Source organism: Lontra canadensis, unplaced genomic scaffold, assembly GCF_010015895.1.
Source record: "Lontra canadensis isolate GAN:19392208 unplaced genomic scaffold, GSC_riverotter_1.0 scaffold1, whole genome shotgun sequence".
NCBI lineage: Eukaryota > Metazoa > Chordata > Mammalia > Carnivora > Mustelidae > Lontra > Lontra canadensis.
Genome location: NW_022630995.1, coordinates 132172688 through 132183531, shown reverse-complemented (window position 1 = coordinate 132183531; position 10844 = coordinate 132172688). Strand labels below are relative to the sequence as shown.

At 41.0% G+C, this 10844-nt stretch overlaps 1 protein-coding gene across 1 annotated transcript in view; it reads right to left on the bottom strand.

Annotated features, from left to right (window-relative positions):
• Nucleotides 1-742: 742 nt before the first annotated feature.
• Nucleotides 743-10844, bottom strand: part of CPE (carboxypeptidase E) — a 106083-nt gene continuing 95981 nt past the window's right edge. The window contains exons 7-9 of the mRNA XM_032863705.1: nt 6570-6669; nt 3172-3290; nt 743-1547 (exon numbers count right to left, since the gene is read on the bottom strand). Coding sequence (XP_032719596.1) covers nt 1449-1547; nt 3172-3290; nt 6570-6669 — 318 coding nt within the window. The 3' untranslated portion in view covers nt 743-1448. The remainder of the gene's footprint in view (nt 1548-3171; nt 3291-6569; nt 6670-10844) is intronic.

Here is a 10844-nt window from a genome sequence, read left to right as displayed (position 1 = left end):
CTGGATAGTAATCAACCACACCATCACACCACCACCACCACGACCACCACTAACACACACACACACACACACACACCCTCTTACACTGCATTGCCCACACCTGCTCTTATTTTAGGCGTGGGCTTAGATGCATCAAGAGGCTATTTCTGAGTCCCCTCAGCCAGTCTAATTTAAGTTTCTCGGTCATTCTCTTTTTCTGAACACCCTATTCTTTCCCGCCATCTTACTCATCATGATAGATAGTTACATATTCATTTCTGTGTACATTTATTTAAAATCTACGTCCACAGCTGATCCATTAGATCCATGGAGTCAGAAACTCTTGTCCACCAATAATACGCACAGGGTCTGCACTGTGCTTGGCAAACAGCAGCCACTGGATAAATTTTAAAATGGCAAAGATAGGGGTGCCTGGCTTGTTCAGTCAGTTAAGCGGCTAACTTTAGCTCACATTGTGATCTCATGGTCTGAGACTCAAGCCCTGTGTTGGGCTCCCTGCTCAGCGAGGAGTCTGCTTCTCCCTCTCCCTCTCCCCTGCTGCTCCCCCAGCTCATGCATGTTTTTGCTTTCTGCTCTCTCTCTCTCTCAAATAAATAATTACCATCTTATTTAATGAATTAATTTTAAAATGGCGAGGATTAGCAAGTAAGAGGCCATTACAGGAAAAAGACTTTTCATCCCAAGACCACAACTCTAGACTAAAAATCATAGAGAACTAAAATAAAATAAAGACCGTGGGGATTTTTTTTTTACCTTTATTCATTCAGAATGCAATTCTAGACCAATCAACAACCAAGAGAAAACCCTTAAGCTTTTAAGTGGCGTTAACAGGTTGAATATAACAGTATAGCCCCTTATGTACAAGCAAGAAGTCAATTTCCATTCTCATCATAAGACCTCTTCCTAAACATTTGCATTTCCTTCCCATCCAAAAAATGCATTAACATGATCATGTTTATATAGCTAGTCAGCACGAGACAAATGACAATTTATACTGAACTATTGAAATCGTGCGGTATAGTGCCCACCACTCCATGCTGTAGCCCTTGACCTTTTCAGCGGCATTCACTATATGGCATCGTCACCAATGACAATGAAAGCACTTCATTAATTTTGAAAAGCTAGAGTTAATCAAAAAGTTTCCGTATTGTAAATAACACGTGGAATATTGCATTTAAGTCTAAAGTAGCAAGATCGCTTAAACATTTGCTACGGTCCTCCTTGTAATATATGTAGGAAAATGAATGCTATATGAGAAGAAACAGATCAAGTTCTTATATTTTCACCTAAAAGTCTAGTTATTTAGTTTAAGTAGTGTCTATTAATATTGGAATGATTACAAAATAAATCGGTGTTAAATACTGCACAAAATCTAAAAGAAAATGGTCACGTTACATCATACTATATTGTATAGATAATGATTAAAAGCAGCTAGTTAGAAGCCTCCTTTAAAAATTTAAAGTTTCTGACATCATTTTCCACCATTCCATCAATTCTTCCTTTTCCTCTTCTTTCCTTTCAGAAAATGACTCCAGTTCAAAATCAACCTGAACGAGGAAATCAAGAATATATTGTTACCAAACGGCATGTGTATTTTTAAAAGCTGAAATTTTTTAAATGAGCACAGTTCTAGAGCTTATAGAATAAGCTCAGTATAGCCACCTGAATTAAAGTATATCCTACAAATCTCTTGTGATAAACAAGATACTTTCAGAAGGGGGAAAAAAAAAACAAAAGCCATTATGTTTGAAATGTGCTTTGATCTTACAGTCTTGTAGGATTATTTAAAAGCAGATTATTCAAAAGCCGCTTATTTAAAGGCAATCTTTCCCCTCAATAAGAAGATGTAATTTATAATTAATTTTTTCCCTTTGAGTATTCACTGAACACCCATAAACCTTGAATTTCCTCCTAAGAACTGGGGAAAGATGGCAAAATGTAGTTCAGTGTCCTGGTGTCCCAAACCACAGGGACTGCTTTCCAGAATCTTGAATCTGCTAAGGAAACTGACAGAGGCATATACATCTCCAAACCACCAGAGAGGCCAGTGGCCCAGGAACTCAACTCTCTGTGCAAACTGGAAGTTCTCATCAGGTCTATGAAAATCCATGGACTTCAGCATAAAAGGCTATTCAAAACCTGTACTTCCCAACCTCAGTTCTCCTCAGTCCCTCTAGATACCCCTGCTTTCATTGCAAATAGAAGTAAGGTTCCTTGATCTGGCCACCAAGCCCCTGGTTATTTAGGAATATAACACTCACTACCTTCTTCAAGTAACACTGGCCAGAAAAGCTAAGATCCACATAATTGAACATTTAACAACCTGTTTCTGGGGCTACTTTTTCCTAGGTTTCACTTGCTCAAAATTACCTCTTGATTTTAATACATATACAGCCTAATGTACGTAGACACGCAATGAAAACCAAAGCACCAGGTAACAACTAAGATATTCTATTTGCAAAGCCAAGTACTTATAGTCCAAACTTTGGCTGTATGCACAAAAATGCAACAAACTCCTCTTAAGTAAGCCTTTCTATTGGAAATCCTGCCAGCCATTCCCTGGTTGCAAAAATGTAATGCAAAGATTGCATAATGCCCTAGAACCCTGCCAAGAAGAGTTCTGGTCTCATCACTACCACCTTACCAGCAAAATAAGTGACACCGACTTAAATAAGATGTACTTTTTGATAGCTTTTAGCAGAGGGTCTCTCTCATAATACGTACTTAATACATATTTGGTTAATGCCTACGATCACCTGACAGACATAATTATTTTTTCCAAATGTTCACTGAGTATTATACTGGATTCTAGAAATAAAAAGATAAATGGAACAGAAATCTCATTTTCTAAATTTCTAAAATGAGATTTTAGATTGACATCAATGCGGCAAATAAAAGTTTGATTTTGTTAAGTTGTATTTGATTTTCTTGTGAACGTCTTCAAAAAAACTGAGAAACAATAAGGGAGCTTTGCAATAAGTAGCATAAAATCAAACAAGGAGCCCTTGGTCAAGTCACCTGCCTTTGCTTGGCCATGGTTTTCTCATCTGTTAAATGAGGTAATAGTGGTACCTACCTCACAGGGTCATTCTGAAGACTAAACATACGTCATTTGAATATGTGTGACACACACAGAGAGCTCAATAAATCTTAGCCATTACGATTTCTTACCCCAACAGCAGGGCTATAAGGAACTGCTACTTTCTTTGTTATTGCCAGATACCCCGGAGCAGAGGCTGTGAGTTTATAGTTCCCAGGTACAAGCAATCTCCAGTAATCACCATCCTTCGCTGTAGGGAAACAAAATATCCACTCACATAATTATGCCATTTTAGGAATACCGACTATACCTCAGTTCAACTTTTCTGATTCCCTGTTTTTTGGGGGGTTTTTTTGTTGGTTTTTTTTTTTAATATTTTATTTGTTTATTTGACAGAGAGCTAGAGAGAGAGCACAAGCAAGCAGAGCAGCAGGCAGAGGGAGAGAGAGAGAAGCAGGCTCTCTGCTGAGCAGGGAGCCCGATGCGGGGCTCGATCCCAGGACCCTGGAATCATGACCTGAGCTGAAGGCAGCCGCTTAACCAACTGAGCCACCCGAGCGCCCCTGATTCCCTGTTTTTAAAATACATGTTTACGGAATTTGATAAAACGCCATTTTGAAATGAATGTTACACTCTCTTAGAGAAATACGTACTTTTTTTTTTTTTTTAAGATTTTTTTACTTACTCATTTGAAAGAGACAGAGCAAGCAAGAGAACAAGCAGGGGGAAGGGCCAGAGGGAGAAGCAGACTCCCCACTGAGCAGGGCGCCCCATGTGGGAATCATGACCTGAGCTGAAGGCAGATGCTTAACTGACTGAGTTATCCAGGTGCCCCTAGAGGAAGTAATTTCTAATGGCAATTTTACAGATATTAATGTCAAATTTTCAATAAATCTTCGAAAACAATGGATCCTCATAATCATGTCAGGAGTGACACAGGTAAAAAGATAAATAAGGCCCCCAATCCTGGTGTCAGAGCATCTGGTGCTGTGTTTCGAGTCTGGCCAAGTATCTTGCCGTGAACTCCTGATGGACTAAAGCTAATCAGTGTGTCACAAAGTGTGACCCAAGATAGCCTCATCCGAAACCAGGCACTTGTTAGAAATTTCTATTTCTGAAGATTCAGAATATGTTGGTCTGGAGTCCTGGTGTGGAGGGACTGCATTTTCAACAAGTTCTCTGGAGAATTCTTTTTTTTTTTTTTTAAGATTTTATTTATTTAGATTTTATTTATTTATTTATTTATTTATTTATTTATTTAGACAGAGATCACAAGTAGGCAGAGAGGCAGACAGAGAGAGAGATGGAAGCAGGCTTCCCGCTGAGCAGAGAGCCCAATGTAGGGCTCGATCCCAGGACCCTGGGATCATGACCTGAGCCAAAGGCAGAGGCTTTAACCCACTGAGCCACCCAGGTGCCCCTCTCTGGAGAATTCTTAAGCAAAGGCAGGGGTCATACTCTTTCTCACCCCACATGTCCACAGCTCCCTCCTCATCTCGTTAGGATCCCTGGCCACTCCTACATCATCAGTCTCACGCATGTGCCTTCAACCCATCACCTGCTTTTCCCTCTTGGTTATACATGCCTGACAAGCCACCAGCCCTGGCTCATTTCCGGAGCTCCACCTGCCCCCATGGAGCTGGAGGACACACACCACCATGCTCCTCGGTCTGTGACGCATATACACCGACCTAACCGAGGGCACAGAACCGCCCTGTCTTCTTTCTAGTCCCTTCCTCCCTGGTCCTTCCACACTCTCATCTTCCTAGGCCAGTGAAGATCAATCACCTAGGAAACTGGTACAGTGCAAATTCTAATTGACTAGCCCTGGGGTGAGGCCTGAGATTCTGCATTCCTAACCAGCTCCAAGGCTGTGCTGAATTCAGGGGCCGGTCAGGGCCACACTTTGAGTAGCAAGGCCTTAGCAGACATTTCACACTTTCTTCTTCTTCCTAACACCCCTGACATATCCTCTTCATCCTCACTCTCAGTTGATGCTTTCCATCTTATTTCACTGTGAAAATAAAACCAGAAAAAAGAAAAGCCCCTGTGACCATCTCTTCCAATCTTCCTCTGACTCCCACATCTCCTTTCAGCTGGGGCATCACTGATCGCTGTTGCTTTACAGTAAAATGTCTGAAGAGATCTGTCAGTACTCTCTACCTCTGACGTCTCTCCTGTTCTCTCTTAGACCCTCCAAGGAGGCTCCCACTATCCCACGGAAACGGATTCTGTCAGGATCCTCCATGCTGGTTCATTCACAAGGTTCATCTTACTTGGCACTCCCAATCACTCCCTTCTTCTTGAAACCCTTCTGGGTTTCCAGGACAATTCATTTCGTTCTTTCACTACCTCGGGCTCCATTCCCCCTTCTTACCCTACCCTCAAAAAGATGAAGCGTCTCCTCAGATTTCATTCCTTCCTGCCTATGTGTATTTCCCATGTTAGAGTTCCATAAAATGCCTGAGAAAATCGTATCTCTCTGGCACTCAGATTAACAGACAGAAGAGGCTCCCTGTGGCCAGAGAGGACGGAGGCCTAGGTGCCTTCTCCAAGCTCCCCGGAGGGCTAAGGGGGCAATGTCTTGGCACAAATTCTGGTATACTGGTTGGCAAGATGTGCTGGCACTTAGGGAGGTGTTGATAAATATTTGTTGAATAGATAAATAAATGGAGCTTTAGGTCGGCAAATGTTAAGGATTTTTTTTAAATACCAAAGTCATAAATGAGGAGGTTAAGAAAGAGATAATGCTATAGAGTGATTTGGGAAATAAGGTAAGTGCTCATTAATTATAAGGTATAGGAACATGCCAATAGTTCCTCCCTAAAAACATATTGTTGTTGTTGAAAAGGCCCCAACAAATGACAGTTAAACTAAAACGAGCTGCATAAATGTTGATTAACAGGGGTAGGCAGGTTTGCCAGGAAAATATATCCTCATCCCCAAACAGGGAAAACGGAAATGGGGCTTTGAACTCAGAAATAACTAATATCCACCTCCATGCTGTTAACACCTTGTTTAACCCTGAGAAAGTCTGGATTTTTTTGTACAGATTAAATGAAGAAAACAGATGAGAAATCCTAGACACCTGATACACTGGCATTGTTCTTTCCTATCCTTCCCACTCTCTCCCGAGGTCCTCCAATTAACAGCCTGTCAGCACTTCAGAGTCATCAGAAAGGCGCTGATACTTCAGCTCCATCCAGTTCATTTGCCTTTGCCTCAAGAGCTACACAGACTCTCCAGTGGAGGCTCCCCCCCGCCCCGGGCAGCTCCGGGCCGAGACAGCGAGGAAAGGGCGCCACCTGCTGCATGCCAAGTTCTAAGCCAGCAACCGTCCTAGTAACTGCCCGACGTGCTTCCACAAAGGAAATGTAACTCGATCAAAGCGGGCTGAGGGGGAGGTAAAGAGACAGAAGTCATTCGATTGTTTTTGCTTAGAACAGGGTAGGAACTGTAACTAAGATGACAAGTAATCACGCTCTGTGTGTTACACTAGAGCCTCCAGATCATGGCAGAGAACACCCACCGGAGGTAACATCATGGTCAATTCCTTCCACGGAGATAGTGGCGTTGGCAATCGGGTTCCCTTGAAGGTCTCGGACAAAGCCTTTAACTCCTCGGTGTATCTGTGAAGGTCAAGAACAAGCAAAAAAAAAAAAAAAAAAAAATCAAATTCAAAATGCTCTAAGAACACGTTTCATGCCAAGAATCTCCTTCTTTTCGAGCAAAAGACTGTAGGTCCTCAGTGTTTAAGGATCAAAATATGCTCAAAAGGCTGCTCAATTTTTTTTTAACATCCTCTACACTGCTCTTTCTCAAGTGGACAAATGAGAAGTAATCCCCTGAAAACTGACATCTTGTTCTGTGTCAGATAAAGACAATGAAGCAACTTCCAAACCACCAAAACAAAACAAAAGTCTGTCATATCTGTAAACCAGTTCTGGTCCTTGGCGGATTTCATGACTTTCTCCCTCTTACACTGGGTCACCTGTGTATAGGGGGTATGGCCCCCGCCAGCTAGCAAGAATTACATTACAGCCTTTTTAGCACTTGTTCATGTTGAGTAAAAAGATAGATTGTGACTACTCTTGTAGTGAACCCATTAACAATATTCTTTTGGCTGAAAATAAGTGACCTGAAAGATTTATGAACTTCAAAACTGAAGACTGGGTTTAGAAAAGAAACAGAAGAATAACGCCCTTCCATTAAGCCACAGTCGACAACTACAGTGCAAACCCCAAAAGCAGCTTTTTCCTTCATTTTTAAACAGAATTCAACTAAGTCAACATGTTTCAAGTAACAGAGAGTCACTTCAGGTCCCTGAGAAAGTGCTGCTTCTGGAAACACCAAAGGGTGATACACTAAGCTTAATTAATTAACAGAAGTTGCCCAGATTCCCAAAGGCTCAACTCGCTCCTCACTCCATCTAGCCCTAGAAAGTGAATTTGCTTTTGCTACTGAGGACACTGGAATATTTCCCACAGAAGGTAGAATAAGTCTCAGGCCTGCCTTTGTCATCAGGGAATAAATCTGGCAGCAGTACAATGTTTTATCAAACAGATGTCCTGGAATATCAATCAGCAAATCTTTTTGCATTTGCTATTAGTTTTAAAAATACAGAATCTCTACAACTCTACAAAAATAACATGTACTTCCTTCCTCTAAAGGCAATTTGGGGATCAGAAAAATTTTAGAGAAAAGGAAGAGCAATACACATAGAGCAGAAAATCAGAGAAAAAAATACAAACTTTAAATTTCTTAATATGAGGTCTCTTCAAAGAAATTTAGAAAGCTTGTAAACAAACCATTATTTACTCACATGTACTTTATGCTCATTGAGGCACCATAATCTGGATATTATCAATACTATAAACCTTAGAGAGATTAAAGTTTTAAATTCCCTTACCATTCAAAAATAAGTCAAACAATCACTTTAAAAACATATATAGTTCACCTGCATTGGGCAAAAATATACCCAGTTAATATTCATGACTTTACTTTTTTTCTGCATCTGCAACCCAAGACTTACAGAGTATGACATTTAAGAAATAGTCAAATAAGTAGATATCTATCTCTGATACGACAATTTTGAAGGAAATTTCTCTGAAAAATTACACAGTAGTGATAAATCTCAGTGAAAGTTATAGATTCTCACAACTCCACATGAATGCGGGTCAGAAAATGCTGTCATTTTATGGCTTTTGCAAAGGAAATCACAGAAGTTCAAATTTCACTCATGCCTGAAGAAACTATTTACTACCCTTGTCCCTCCTATAATGCTCTCTCCTCAGATTCCAGGACATCAATCAACCAAGCCTGGAAAAAAAAGAAAAAAAAAAAAATCCAGAGATTCTCCATTGTCACCAGAACTGTGCATATCAGTAACCGTTAAGCCCTCCCCCAAAGAGCTTGCTGAAATGGACACTCTGGGGTCCTACCATGCAAGCAGTGGGGTTCACTGATGGGACAGAAAACTCATTTTTAACAAGAACCTAGGTGATTCTGATGCCAGTGCCCACGAACCATTCTTTGGGAATTTCTTTGGGAATTTTGAGAACTAGACCGTTGCAAAGCTATTGAGTGAGAGGCTCTCCACCACAGCAAACTATTTATCCTAATTAACTTTGCAATTCCAGTTCCTGCAAACATCCCTTCAAAGCCCTGCAAGAGATTTCTTTTCAACCAATTACAGAATTAGACCTCCTAATCACCTATTTTCCATGAATTCTAAACTAGTCCACACTTAGACTTTAGGTCCAGGTATTCAATTACTAAGCCCCACTGTACTCTGTCCCTTCATCAATAAAATAATTTCAACACAGAACTTCTGGCAGTCTTCACTGACCTGTCATCAGCCCTTGATACCCTAAACTCAGTGTTCTATGAAGCAAGCTGGAGGAGCCCATTGTAAATATCACTCTCACCGCCTCTCCACAGCTCGTACCATAACACTGAGGTTCTATCACGGTGGATCCTATGGGTCTGTGGACAGATCAAATTCTGATTCCAAGTGGCATAAAACAGGACGGTATGACCTGTTCCCTCTTCTTTCCAGCTTATTTCTATATAAATTGATGAGTTGATACAAGCCTACTTACCACCATAAATATAACACATATTCTTCCCTTTCCTGATGGTACATATTTGTGGGTTTTGTTCTGTCTAGAGTTTTTTCTTAAGAACTAAGGCTCAAGCAGCAGCTGAACCTGTTGTTTTAACTGATGAGCAGGACCAGGTTATGGACCCAGCATGCTGCCATGGCTCTTTGTAACTGACCTTTATTTGAGCATTTATCGTGCTCTCATGTGATTCAGTTCTGACATTTCTGAACTCACTGATATGAGACTTCTATCCCCAGCGCTTCACAGCATGCCTAAGACACTAGAATAGCTGAATAAATTTTTGTGGAAAGAACTATGTAAATAGAATGAAAAGCACTGCGTTAAGTAGGCATTATTTGACATCTAAGAGGAGGAGGACACACCAAATAGCCCCGTCTTACTTTCTCTACCCCAAAAATATAATTATAGCTCTCCTCGAAGGAGAAACTATCAGGGGCTCTTATCAAGGTTGTTCTAGGGTCAACATGGCTAATTATCCTTACCTTTTGCTGTTGAAAATGCCTTTTTTATATTAACATGCAGAGGATTCCACTGATTGAAAACATCCTGTGTCATGAGTAATTTTTAATCTTTGTAATTAGCGCATCTATTCCATGAGAATCACTTTTAGTAAGGTATTCTATGGATATCTGACACGTGTAAAAGAACACTTAAGCTGATTTTACATCTTTTTAAATGCATTAGTTTCCTACGTACATGTTGTCCACATATATGCAAATAGCTTCATGTTTATTTAACATAATTTGTTCATATCAAATTAGTTTTTAAATTAGTCTGGACCATCTGCTGGCATGTGAAACTGGTATCACTCTACCTGGCTTTGGGTGTAAATAGCCACATACAGAATGGAGTTTGAAGACCATCGAAGCACTGCAGGCAAGGATCAGAGTCTTTGGGTCTTCTTCCCCACCGAGGCCCCCAGAGCCCATGTCAACATAGTATAGAGGTGTGGGGTTGGCAGGGTATCAGTAGGTAAGGTATCTTACTCCCTCAGGTGGTGAGATTCCCCCCAAATTCTGTATAGACCGTACTGGAATGACTACATAAGTGCTTCTCTAGAACAGATACGGGACTGTGTCATCAAAGGCAATATGGCATGGTGATTCTGGAAGGACACAGCCTGGATTCAAATTCTGGCTGAGTGACTTCAGGCAAGCTGTTTGACTTGTCTGTGTCTCTGATCCCTCATTTTTAATTCAGGGATGATGATGATGATGAAGATACAACTTCCCTTATGAGGTTGTTGTGAAGATTAAATGTGTTCATGATCACATGTAAGGCATTCAGAACAATGCCTGGGAAACAGTAAATGCCCAGTAAAGGTAAGCTATAGTTATTATGATTACCTCAGATACCACTGAGTCGAGGGTGAGACAAGTGGGGCATGTTGGGGCACAGAAATTAAGAAGGCACTCACACTCAGGTGCGGATTCTATACCTGCATGCCCCTGGGAGTAAGTGCCTCCCTCAGTTTTGGATCCTGGATGCTTCACTTACCTCACCCTTGTCCTGATCCTGTCTGGGATGCCTGACAGGCCCAAGACAATGAGGGTGGAGGAGGGTCCTAAGACTGCTTGGCTTACAGCAATATGAATGAACACAGGGTGTCACCTCACTTTACCACAAATCTCAGTTTAGTCAGTTCTCAGTGAATATTCATGAGGCACAAAACCTATGAC